This window comes from Lissotriton helveticus, chromosome 8 (assembly GCF_964261635.1).
Source record: "Lissotriton helveticus chromosome 8, aLisHel1.1, whole genome shotgun sequence".
Lineage (NCBI taxonomy): Eukaryota > Metazoa > Chordata > Amphibia > Caudata > Salamandridae > Lissotriton > Lissotriton helveticus.
In genome coordinates, this window is record NC_136069.1 from 1140339386 (window position 1) to 1140353229 (window position 13844).

The 13844-nt window shown below is 41.3% G+C and overlaps 1 protein-coding gene across 2 annotated transcripts in view; it reads left to right on the top strand.

The window, feature by feature from the left end:
• Positions 1 to 13844, top strand: part of EIF5B (eukaryotic translation initiation factor 5B) — a 499902-nt gene that overhangs the window by 438697 nt on the left and 47361 nt on the right. For both annotated transcript variants that reach the window (XM_078658012.1, XM_078658013.1), the window contains exon 22: positions 3464 to 3602. In XM_078658012.1, the coding sequence (XP_078514138.1) occupies positions 3464 to 3602 (139 nt within the window). The remainder of the gene's footprint in view (positions 1 to 3463; positions 3603 to 13844) is intronic.

Here is a 13844-nt window from a genome sequence, read left to right on the forward strand (position 1 = left end):
AAAAGTGGTGCGGGAAAAGTGTGCTAAGTTCCCACAAGGTATCCTGAACAAAAAAATTGGTTGTTGTGCAACACCACAGTCTCAATTAGAAGTGTGCAAGTTAGAACGCACAATGTAATATACTAACATACTCCAGCTCAGTACTGTTTATATTTTGTGAACCGAGAACTCTATTTTTTGTGAGTTAGGTTTGCAATCCCATCACTTGTTGGAGCCATTGAGAGTTTTTGGAGGCTCCTTAAAATACCTGAAGCTTCCTCACCTACTGATCAGGGGTAGGAAGGATGAGCACAATTTGATCCACTCTACTCAGTGGTCTTTGCTAACACTGAGTGGCACAGAGATACTAATAAGGTACTGATTGGAATTTCTGAGGCTTCTCACAGCACTGGTTCCATACTTTCTCCGGTCAACCTATACATGGACCCACTTGGTGCTCCGCTTATAGAGAACAGTAGCAAGTTTCACCAATATGCCAATGATACACAACTCTTCTTGAAAGTCTTCTCTGCTTCAGATATCCAGCTCCCTCAAACACTCCTTGCACATCATCCAGACCTGTATGTTCAGCGCCTCCGTGAAGCACAACCCATCCAAGACAGAATTCTGTTATTTGCGGAGAATAATAAACAAAATGCAATACAAACCTGGCCTAATGACATGACACTTTCTTGCATCAAACTGCAATTTTCACTGAATGCCATGTCATTTGGATTCACCCTGGACACCAACCTCACACTCAAGGAATACATTGCCAAAAGACAGATTGCCTGGTCCAGCTCTGTGTTCTAAAGAAAGGCAAACTGTTTCCTCAAAGCGCCCTCAGAATTGATGTTCAAGCCTTCATACTTTTGAATCTGGATGGTGGTGGTGCAATACTCAGTGGTCTCCCAGATCCACACTGGCACTTCTTAGTGACTTTCTACACACTTCAGCATGTCTCCTCTGGAGTCTGAAGAAATACGATTGCATCACCCTCATCCTGATGGAACGCCATTGGCTCCCATTGCCAGCCAGCACCTTCTTCGAAGCCAGCAGCATCATTCACCAGCTGTCATGACTAGCACCCTTGCTTATCTTGAGGCAAGCTCACTATCTCCGGCATATCTCGAAACACCTGCAGCCAGGACACCATCAGACTACAGACCAAGTAGTAAAAAAAAGGAAACCACGAAACAGCCCTTTTCCATCTGTGCACCAAGGATATTCAGCATAATCTCCTTCTCCATCAGGACATCCTTAACGGTGCTCCAATTTAAGAAAATGTTAAAGACTCACCTATTTAAAGAAGACTGCATCACAGAGCATTAACCATCCACAGCCCTGCTTCCTCTCCTCTAATTCTTTGACTTGCTCACTGCTTAATTTGAGCCTGTGGTTTCCGGTGCTTGGTGTCTGCACTTAATAGTCAATACAAGTTCTTCTGACAGTCTGCCACAAGCTTGCTCTGTCTGGCTAATTTAGAGATGACCACAACAACAGTTGATTCAATATACATTGAAAATCTCTATTACCTGCCGCCCAAGCCATTCTTGCCGGTTTGAGGGCCTGAAACAGTCTGAATTGACACACTTTAGAAGAGCGTGATGGTTAGTAGTTGTGTTATTACTATCTCTGGCAGCATTGCATGGGCAATGTATTGTGTAAGCTGCAGTGGCCTCATGACTGATGGAATAGCACTTTTTTTGGTGCCAATTAAGCACTAGACTTAATGCTTGTCTTTGACCTTGTGCAGCACTGTGCTTGTTTTGGCTAGGTTTGCACAATAGAAATGCCATATACTGGTGCACGTTATTACACTAATATTGTTGACCATTTATATAGAGCATACAGTCACACCACATTTTGAACTGTTTTTCAAAACTTGAACAGATGATCTATCCTTACACATAAGAAACAAACGTTTTCGTGGTGCATCAAAAAGTAACACCGTTGAGGGACAACCAAAGAAGACTGGGAGTGTATTAATGGTATCTGCTTAAGCAAACTGGGAGTCAAGTTTCTTCACTTTGCCCTTTTCCAAAGCAGATAAGAAGCACTGGCAAAACAGATAGGCCTGGCAGTTCGGGATGGACTGTTCCTATTGGGCACAGGGTCAAGACTGATTTGCATATGGCTGGGTTCAAACTGGAATGGCATGGTGAGCAAAAAAACGATGGATTTAGGCCCATATCTTGGTACTAGGATGAATGTATTACATTGTTCTGCATTGTGTCCATCAATCATTGTTTTTGCATTCGTCACCCCGAGTGGGACGAGTATGCCCAGACTTGGGTCCCGTGCTCTCCATGCCACTGGAGTCACGTTATCCTGGCTGATGAGGGGTGAAACCCCGAAACCGGTCCGAGGATGCTTGTTTCCAGTCCAGTCCAGGGAAGACCTGGCCTGGCAGTTCAGGCTGGACTTGTTCCCATTGGGCACAGGGTCACGACTGATTTACATATGGCTGGGTTAAAACTGGAATGGTATGATGAGCAAAAAAACGATGGATTTAAGCCCAGATTTCTGTCTTTACTTCGGTCAATGTATGACATTGTTCTGTATTCTGTCCATCAATTGTTGTTTTTGCAATTGGCTTAAAAATGTGAGCATATGAAGACCACATTTGTACATACTTTGACTTATTAAAGTCAGATCTGTTGGATTTGTCAGTGCTTGATCACTTTATTTTAGCACTAGATCCATAGATTTTCTTGAAAGGTCCGGTAACAGGAAAAAATTGTTAATTAATACATGTTTTTTTTCATTCAGCTCCATAAATATTGAAGTCCTCTACATACTTATGTTTTAAATGTATAGTTATTGTCTTTAGAATTCCAATGAACCTAATAGAAATTACACAAAACATTTTCAAATCACTGATTCGCCAACATCATCAAAGTGCATTTGAGAACAGGTGCCATTTTGTTTAGGACTTTTTGTTCTATCTGCAAAGAAAGAAATATTTGGCATACACATTTCCAAAGGGACAAAGTGACCACCCACCCTCTAGACTGTTCAGAAAAGGATGAACACTTTAGTCAATCTGTGCAGAACTATCCACAGGATCAACAATGGTACTCTTGGAAAGATTAGTCCAGAATAATCTCCGTGCCTAAGAAAAATGATCTTCCTGGTGAACGTTTGATCCAATTAGAATCATAGTAGTCAAATATCCTTATTCGATTTTGGATGTAAAATCATAAAGGAACACAGTACAGTTTGTCATATGAAAATAAAATACATGAAAAACGAGTAAATAAAACTTGCTGCTACCATTCAATTCAGAAAAAATCACAATCCATAGTATGAAAACCTCTGCGATAAAGTGCATATAGAAAGAAAGAATACCTCCTCTTATACGAAGGCAACACGACCTAGGAATATATAGATATTTGACTACTAAACTAGAATTATAGTGTGCTAATGTAACTGTGAGTTTTAAGACCGATTGTGCATTTAATACTTTTCTTCCTCTCTTTAGGCACATAGCAGTATTTCCATGCAAGATTCGAATACTCCCTCAGTTTATTTTTAACTCTCGAGATCCTATAGTGATGGGAGTTATTATCGAAGCTGGCCAGGTGAAGCAAGGAACCCCTCTTTGTGTACCTAGTAAAAGTGTAAGTACCATGTTCACTTAATTTCACCTACCTTGTGTGAACGTAACAAGGCATGGATTTGTCAAACTGTTTAAAAACTTTTTGTAGAAAGCTTTAAAATGGGCTGCCTTTCTGCTTGCTACCCCGTACTTATGCATTCGCAATCTGACTACTCTACTTGCAAATAAAGAGCTTCTATTTTATGATCTTATTCCGCGACCACTTTTTTAATGCAATATTACCTCTCGGAATGAGTGAAAACTGTTTTTGATGTCTCTTGTGATCTTCAGTCTGTGTGGAAGGATCGAGCGCCAAGGGGGATAACACATTGCTTGCAGACATAAAATTGATGCAGAATGCTGCTGTACACCTATATTATGTATTCTCTAAATTGCAGACTGTTGAACCATGAAACATTGATTCTAATATATAGTACTTCCCTGTGTAAATCCTATGCGTTTTCCTCCCATCCATTTAATGTTTTCCTACCTGGTGAGGAGTATTGAGACTGTTACTGCATTTTTTTGTTCAGCATTAATTTACCTAGAGCAAGCAGTTAAGTCCTTTTATCTACCTTCTGAAAATTGTTTATTGTGTGATAAATTTTTGATTTGCTTTTTCCCTGTGAATAACTACTATAGAGATACCTCATGTAATGAACAGGTTAGACCCACTATCTTGACTAGAGCATTTGCATGCAAGTTCCATACTGTTCTATGGTGTGGTTAGAACTGCACTAGAAACTGGCCAGGGTAAATTAAGTTTACCTTTTAGTGATAAACATTTCCTTGGCATTGGCTATTGGCTAATTTTCATGTGCTGCTGCTACTTTGCACGCCATCCCCACAAGGAAAGAAGGTATATGCATTTGTCTGGCAAGATGTTTATAGTACCTCTCCTACTTCTTTTAGGGCTGCTAGTACCATGACTCTGATAACACAGTACAACAGATCACTGTAAGACTCTGGAACAATTACCATTCTATGCAGTCATAGGCTTCCTCTCCCCTATCACTCTAGTGGGAGGAAGAATTTCAAGTTATCCTGCAGGATGGCAAAAGATATGCAAGACAAACACATTGAGATGATGAACGGAGCGCTGAAACATTTCAGACACTCACTCCCAGTCACTATTAGAACTGGGTTGAATCCATCATTGTTCTTTGGCTCACGTTTCCACCCCAGTTCAGATCCAGCTGCATCAGTCTTGCCCATGTTCCTCATGGGAACAGTTTAGTCCGAGCTGACTAACAAGGTCTTCCCTGGACCGGAAACAAGCATCCTGGGACTGATAACAAGAACAATAAAATGCTCAACCATATACACAAGAGAGATGCAATAATTTCAAAGAGCAAACTTCCAAACATCTCACCCCCAAGACCAGAAAAACAGCTGATTCAGGCCTTGCAAATTATACAAAAAAATGATGTGGGGGATACTTCAATTAATCTCAGCCACTCTTAATTACTCAGGCTGCATCCCATGCCAGGTCAGCTCCCTCTGACCCGGATCACAATCCGCCCCATACCAGTTTAGCTTCTTTGGGCCTTGTCATTAGCAAAGCTGATCTAAGGTTGCTCCTGTTCCCTTGGGGTCACTGAGTGCATTTACCTGTGGCTGAGGTAATTCAAGCATTCCATCCATCACCTTGTTGTTTTTTGTAGTTGATGTCTCAAATGCAGCGAGTATAACAAGATGTTGGCCCTCTGCTCACTGTGACATGTAACTCAAGCTGCACCCTACTGAAGAGGCCCAAATATGCTCACACCAGTAAGGTCGCTTTTGTTCCCTACTGGAGTATACCTCGCCTAGCATTTTGGAATGAACTGCTCTCATCAGGAGCATGGTCAGTGCTGATTTGCATAAGGCAAGCCTTTGTCTAGAGTGGAATGGTAGATGAAAAATGATGGACTAGAATGCTGCCTCAAGCAATTATCAGTGCTGATGTGAAGTCAAGCAACCCATCCATCACCTTGGTGTATGTTATAGAAGATGAGATTACAGCAGCCGTTCAAGTAGATGTCCAAACAGTTTGGAAAGGGCTGCATTTTTTTCCCTTATGGCAGAATTCCTCCTTAAAGAAGGATTGACTTTAAGACCCTGAAAATTCTTTTATTACTTAGTGAAAAATAAAAACAGAAATGGCAGTTCCTTCATGAGATAATTTTCAGTTCAGAAGTAAAATGTCTTCCAGATACACTTTAATGGAAGGAAACCAGGAAATAAACTTAGCTGAATAATGTAACTAAGATGCTTCCGTTTCATTTTGACAAGTTTGAGGATCGGCCCTTTTGTCTGTATTCAATTAATTTTCTTTATTAAGAGTTTGGATCTCCAATGAGGTCCACTTAAAAATACTAACAATTATTATTTAAATACACATTAAAATACAAACTCAGTTTGTTGCCATCGTAAATATAATAAGATATCAAACAAATTAAAATCCAGCATAATTGTATCAAAGTTTGCTGAAACACAGAATTTATAACTATATAACAATGGCAGTACTAAATTCACAAAAGCCCATCATCGAGAAACATGCCCTTAAATCTGTAAGCATTGGCAGTAGTCAAAATCTGGCGCACTTGTGGTATTGCGCCTCATTTGGTTGGACTGAAATTGATCAGGGCTCTTAGCCCGATTAGCACAAAAATTTGTGTTTTCATAATATGCGCTGAGTGGGACTCACATAGCGCAGTGTGGAGAAAGAGTGTGGCAGTGCAGCATAGACCAACTGATCAGTAGATTACCAGTTGGCTATTGTTTAGATGCAAGTGGCCCTGAAGGCAATGGTGATTGCAGTCTTCCTACCCCATCCATACAATTTTTAAGAAAATGAATGCCTTTAGGACCCCATTGCTCAATGGCTAGGATTTCCTTGCTGGCAGTAGGACTGTCCCAGATAGTGCCCATATGGTGTCTCTCTCAAGGGTGTGTTTTGCCTTCATGCCATAACAGAGGAGTAGATGCTTCCGTGCATAGTCGGAGACATTTTCTTATGTACAGTTTGTCATTAGTCATGCCCCCAAGCACATGAGGAAATATTGCTGAGCAGCTGCTAAATGTGTACCCCCATAAAAGGTATTACAAGTGCCCAAGAAATGATAAAAATGGGTGCGATTTCCATTGCATTCCAGGGCACTTTCATAGTATGGCTTCTTATGCAGAAAGATTTCTACTAAAACGTATTAGACTATTACGGGGACAAAGATGCCCTTTCCAGATGTCAGGCATGGAATACAGTTGATGCCACATCTAGCCCCCCATTCTGGGCGAACTGTGCAACATTGCTGTCAGTCTGAATAGTTACATGATATCTTATCAACTAGGTCAATGCTGTTGTGGAACAACTTTAATTTTTGGACGATTTCTGAGAAATGTATAGAGGAAAATCCCTAGCCCGTTGATCAGAAATAGATTCCTCTTGGAGGTAGTTTCCAAATACCTATATGAGAAGTCTCTTCCTTTATTTCTAGGAATCCTGCTAGAACATGTTGATTGCCCACTTATGTTATGCTGCTGGTGTCTGCTTTTATACCTGAGAGCTTACTTCCTTTCTCCCAGTTTGAGATAAGACATAAGGTGTGACGATCTTCATCGTGTGACCTTTGGTCGCCATATAAGCGCTATCATTGTCATCTAATCCCACAAGTTTTTATTGCTAAGGAAACATCCATAATGAAGTGACCATCTTATTATAAAAATACTATTTCCATCTTGTGAACCTGGGTCGCAATAATACGCTACCTTTGCTATGTAATCATTCTCAATGAAGTAATCGTCATATTAAAGAGATATTACCTATAAACCTTTGGGAACTAGATAAATACTTTATCACCAGCATAATAGGACAGTGCCTAATCAGATACCATAACATTGGTGGTCCCTTCTGTACCACGTAGAAGTCCTTTTGTCCATCTTGGTCTTATTCATCAACTTGAGGCCCCGAATAAATAATAGAGAAAGTTGAGACGGGTTCGCCTGACAAAGGCTTTAACATCGAAACGCGTGTCGTGTTTTCTATTTCATCGACCGCCAGCCTTTGAATTGTTCAATAACTCCTTCTCTAGGTTTTTAATGGAATAATAATTCTGTATAAAATTGTTATGTGAATATTTGTGAAAAACATATTGTGCGTCTTGGTATTTATGTGTGTAAAACTATTGGAAAAGAACTATCAAAAAAATACATATAGAGAAAATAAATATATATTTGATATATGTGATTTAAAAAGATGATAAAGTACACAAAAAAGATCAATCCTAATAAAGAAATGTATTTTCATAAAAAAGGACAAGTGTTGCTGTAACTTGATTAGTAAATAACCTGAAAACGCTCTGTTTTCTCATAGATTAAGGCCTGATCTATATTTTTGTGAATGTACCTTATATATTGTAGTTAGCTTGTTGTCGTACCCCAATAGATAAGACATAATAGTCATGTTCTTGGCTTGACTTAAGTCTTTATTGATGTAATTCAGGGAATCCAGGACTTGAAGTCCTTCATAGACTCTTAATTAACCTGCATTTGTTTATGTTGCAACTATACTGGTTCTAGAGGGGTATGTAGAATCTTTATAAACTGGTGGTCTTGGGAAGCTGCACCAGTGTGGATAGATCAGTAGTTGTTCATAGAGCCTTCCTTCCCGAACTCTGGATGACTCTTGAAACACCTAGTGAAGATACAGAGCAGTCTAAAGACCATAAGAAAGGAGCTGGAGCAATTATCTGAATGTCGCTCGAAAGAAAGACTCCTGTTTATTTGACAAAGTATGCATGTGCTGGGAGATTTGAACTCTGCATCATTTTGGTAATGCGTTAGTTTCACATAGGACACAAATGCCATGGGACCTTCACCTTTGGAAGCATAAGCAAGGATACAAAAGCTCTTGTGAATAAATTTATACTGATATTGGGACCGACTGTTAAGCTGATACATGTCTTTTTTCTGAATGAAGGGCACCGTAGAGCTTGGTTAATGTAAATAAAATATTAAGAAACTAGGTTTTTTGAACTGCGCAAGCTCCCTATCTGTAACTTGTGGGAGCATGTATACAGGTTGAAGGTGAGGTACCCGTGTCTGAAAGAGCAGCATGAAGCCGAAAAAGCCTCATCTGTAGAATGCGGACACAAAGAGCATTGACTGCAGTGGGACACCTAGTGCAAGTAGTCTGTATCATCAAAGACTGTATTAGGTGTTGGAGCACATCATGTCTATAGATCATGAAAGCAAAAGACACACAATTGATGGGCGGAATGCTGAACAAATCAAAACATTCCCTCCCAGTCAAGAGATCTGGGTTAAATCCATCATTCTTTTGCTCAACATGCCACCCCAGTTTAGACCTGGCCATATGCAAATCGGCTTTGACCCTGTGCCTCATGGGAACAGTCCAGCCCAAACTGCCAAGCCAGGTCCTCCCTGGACCGGAAACCAGCATCCTAGGACGGGTTTTGGACTTTCAGTCCCCATCAGCCAGGATAGCTTGATTCCAGTGGCACAGTGAGCCCGGGACCCACGTCTGGGCATACCTGGCGAACTTGGGGCGAGAAAACGAAAGACACACAATTGAACGACAGAATGCTGAACAAATCAAAACATTCACCCCCAGGCAAGAGATCTGGGTTAAATCCATCATTCTTTTGCTCACCATGCCACCCCAGTTTAGACCTGGCCATATGCAAATCAGCCTTGACCCTGTGCCTCTTGGGAAGTCCAGCCCGAACTGCCAAGCCAGGTCCTCCCTGGACTGGAAACAAGCATCCTCTGGATGAAGGATTGTTCACTCCTGGGGGGTGCTCTGCCAGAAGATAAATTCTGTGATGGATTGCCAAACACCCAACGGTTTATTCATCCCCAAGTTCTCTTTCAACAATGGGGATTTACACCAATAGATCTGTTCATCACAGTGGACAGATCAAAATGTGCAAACTTCGCCTCCAGGTTCCCATACCATCTAGCCAAAGGCAATGCCCTATAAATAAATTGGGCTGGGATATTTGCCGACGTTTTTCCGCCTCTCCCTCTCCTTCCATTTCTGGTTCAGAAGCTCAGGCAAACATCCCTCACACTGATTTTAGTGGTTCCCACATGGGCCTGTCAACCGTGGGTCACCACACTCTTGGAACGATCAGTGGTTCCACATCAAAATCTGCATCTCAGTTCCACACTTTTCACTCAGATCCATGGAGAAATCAGACACCCAAACCCCAAGGAGCTCAATCTAGTGATTTGGCTCCTGAAGTCATAGAGTTTGGATACTTAAATTTGCCACCAGATTGTATGACTATTCTTAATGAAGCAAGAAAGCCTACCACCAGAGCATGTTCTACAGCAAAATGGAAAAGATTTGTTGTATATTGTAACAAAATGAGCTAAAGAACGATGATAGATTCAACCCAGATCTGTGACTGGGGGTGTGTCTGAAAGGTTTCAGAGCTCCGTCCATCATCTCCTTGTGTTTGCTGTATATTGTAACAACAGCAATATTGATACGCTAGATGCCTATATCCAAAATATTATTTACCTGTTGCATCTAGAACGTGCTGGTCTAGCCTACACATCCGTTCTATTGCACCTTGCGGCAGTAGCCGCATATTTGCAAAACAGTCTACATTTATCTATGTTTAAAGTTCCAGTAATTAAAGGCTTTATGGAGGGTCTTAAAAGAGTAATACCACCCAGGGTACCCCCTGCACCAGTTTAGAATCTGAGCATTGTGCTTACAAGACTCTTGGATCCACCTTTTGAGCCATTACACAATTGTCTGTTACAGTTTCTTTCATGGAAGGTTGCCTTGCTCATTGCTATAACTTCTTTAAGGAGAGTTGGTGAGCTACAAGCATTAACCTTCGAAGAACTCTTCTTTCAGCTTCATAAAGAAAGAGTAGTTATTCGCACCAACCCAGAAATCATTCCTAAACTGGTTTCTGCTTTTCATATTAACCAATCAGTTGAGTCACCTGTGTTCTTCCCTCAACCTGATTCCGTAGCAGAAAGAGCTCTTCACACACTTTGTCAGAAGAGCATTGTTGTACTATATTGAAAGGACAAAATGTTTTCATAAAACAAAACTGTGGCATTTGCTACACTTTACAAAGGCAATCCTATCTCTAAATCTGGTATTTCAAGATGGTTTGTTTAATACATTTAAACTTGCTATTCCAAAGCTAAAAACACTTAATACCTCCTAGAGCACATTCCACTAGTAAAATAAGAGCATGTATTACCTTTTTAGGTAACATTCCTATAACTGACAGTTGTAAAGCAGCAACATGGTCCACACCACACACATTTACCAAGCACTATTATGTGGATATGTTAGCACATCAACAAGCCCATGTAGGTCAAGCAGTGTAAAGACAATTTTTCAAACAACTGCAACACTTACCCATTAGCCACCGCTTTGGGAGAATACTGCTATATAGTCTATACAAAGCATGTCTGTCTACAGCACTTATGCCTTGAACAGATTATTTTACTTGCCCAGTAAGCATCTGTTCTTGGCATGTAGAGTTGGTGATTCACATGCACCCTCCCACCTCCCTGGGCGCCTGTAGTTGTTGCAGTTCTCATTATTTACATTAAGTACGCATGGACATCTTTGTACTACGCTTACTCCATTCTCACCCTCTTGCGGGAAAACAATCTAACAATGGAGTCGATGCCCATGCGCACTATTACCAAAAGGAGTCACTTTACCTTGTGACTGGGAAAGACTTCTTTGAAGAAAAACAACTTGCAAACATCCCGACCCAGCACTAGATGGCAGGAGTATGCAAAGCCTGTGAATCTACAGCTCTACATGCCAAGAACAGATGCTTACTGGGCAAGTAACATACTTTTTATGTATACAATAGCCATAGGAGGGCAAAATGCGTCCCACGTCGAAAACAAGTGATTTTACAGCATCATTTTGAAGTTAGAGAGGAAATTATGAGGTCTTACTAGAGATTACCTTGAGAACTAAAGATAGTTAACCCTCGACCATTTATGAGAGGTCACTAAAAATGCTAGAAAAACAGTTCACACCAAATATGAATGTTGCACACAGTTAGCTATGTAGCCACCTAATGAGGATTTTCTGCTGCATGTAAATCTGGGGTGTTAGCTGACACGTCAGTTAGAGATCAAATTGATTTACAAAGAACAAGAGAAATTCTGACAAAGGGGTGAACATGGAAAGAGGTAATTCAAATAGCAAAGGAAATGGAATGCACAGCACTAAGGGTAAATAAAATCTATATCCCTGTAGGAAGATCTTTAGACATATGTTCAGAACCCCTTTTTTAGGGAGCGTTCATAATCAACCTCGCAGGAGACATAAAAGAGGAGTGCAATGGGAAGACACTGATCAAGGAGTCCAGAAGAGGAGCATGACAAAAAACCAAGCGAAGTCAGGAACCAGCACAACCAGTCACTTGTGTTTAATCTAACTGGCTTCACCCTTACAGATGCACACCAAAATGTCCTTGAAAAAGTTCTTGGATGTGCTCCCACCCCTACCTGGGACCAATTCAAGCTCCATTGTGAAATAGCAGAATTCTGCTGCCAGATCAAATTGAAAGCTTTTTTTTTAAAGACGAGGAAACCCTACAGTCAGAGGGCGCCACAGACCTTAAAAGTAAGTCCACTTTTTTTCCACTGGCCTCTTCCATACCAGGCAAGATCCTTGCCTTAGAACAGGCTTTTTTTAGCCGCTTAACCACAGCAGCCATTCCGCCGCGGTGCGGGCGTTTAGCTGAGTGGGCGGGCCCTGCCGGCCGCGGGACGTGCGCAGCACTATGGAGGTAGTGCTCGCGGCAGCCGTTGGCCAACGAACGCAGCGAAGGGGTTAAAGAAGTAGAGAATATAAACTAAACACAGAAGAAACCATTCCATAACTTTACCCAAAAAAACAAACTGCAATTGCAGAACTGAAAAACAACGAAAATCTGGTTATCAAACCAGCTGATATGAGTGGAGGAGTCGTCTTGTTGAAACTATCTGACTGCTAAACACAAAGTACCACTTAACTTTCAGACCGTAGACACTACAGCCCACTGACTGAAGATCCTACACCACGACTACGAAGGACCATTGCCATCATGCTAGAAACGGCCGAGGTTAACCATTGGATCTCTAAGAATCAAGCAGACTTTCACTTGGCGAAGACACCCAAAATACCATACTTTTCCTCCTTACCCAAGATGCATAAAAACAAATTACCACCACCACCAGGCCGTCCAATTGTGTCTTGCATACATTTGATTGTGGAACCACTGTTGCAGTTTGTGGACTATTTACTGAGACACATTAAAAAAAATACCTTGTTTCTCAAAGACACAAGGGATCTCCTTAATCACAAGTATCACATATGATCAAAACACTCACCTATTTGTTGGTTTGGACCTAGAGAGCCTATACACAATTCCTCCGCAAGATGCCACGCAGCAGACAATTAAAGATATTCTCTTAAAAAATGAATGGCACTTCAATACGCCAAGGCATTTTGTCTTAGAATGTTGCTGCCTAGCTCTGACAGAGAACTTTTAAGTTTGATGGGACATTATATCTTCTGACCCATGGAACATCTACGGGGAGCACATTTGGCCCAAGCTTTGCAGGACTCTATGTAAGTTCCTTTGAAGACAAGCACATCCTCAATGAATCAAATCCACACAAAACCAGGATTAATTTTGGGAAGAAATACATTGAGGATACTTTTATAGTCTGGAAGGGCTTACCTGACACCATTCCGGACTTTTCTAGGATGGTTCAACACCTGTGATGAATTTCTCGAATTCACGTGCACAACACACACAAAAACACAATTGCAAAGGTTGTCTGCGTTAGTGTGTAAAGCTGGGTCATGGGTTTGCTCGGCAAAGTAGTTGTGTGGACATATTCTTGTCCTATAAAGATGGGCGGCAGGATGGGGGAAGAATCATGAATTATGCGGCAAGTGGCTCTGATTTGATAATATAATAGCATGTCCGGGAGTGTCTGTGCTTCTGTGTTCAATGTTAGCAAAACTAGGGAGAAATTTGCAGTCTGGAAATAGGTCTGCAAACTTTTTGATACCACTCACTCCTGCAAGCTTGGCCTCTCCCTTATCCTGTAGAGGGGGGAATGTGGGTTGTCTTTTAGGGAGGCAGTGGGGCATATAAAGCTTAGTTAGGCTGGCCCGTCTACGGAGGCCATCCCACGTTCAACGCATACCTGATCGTGTTCAATCGATAAATGCGGTGGGAACTGGGTGGGATGTAACCACTGGTGCATATAA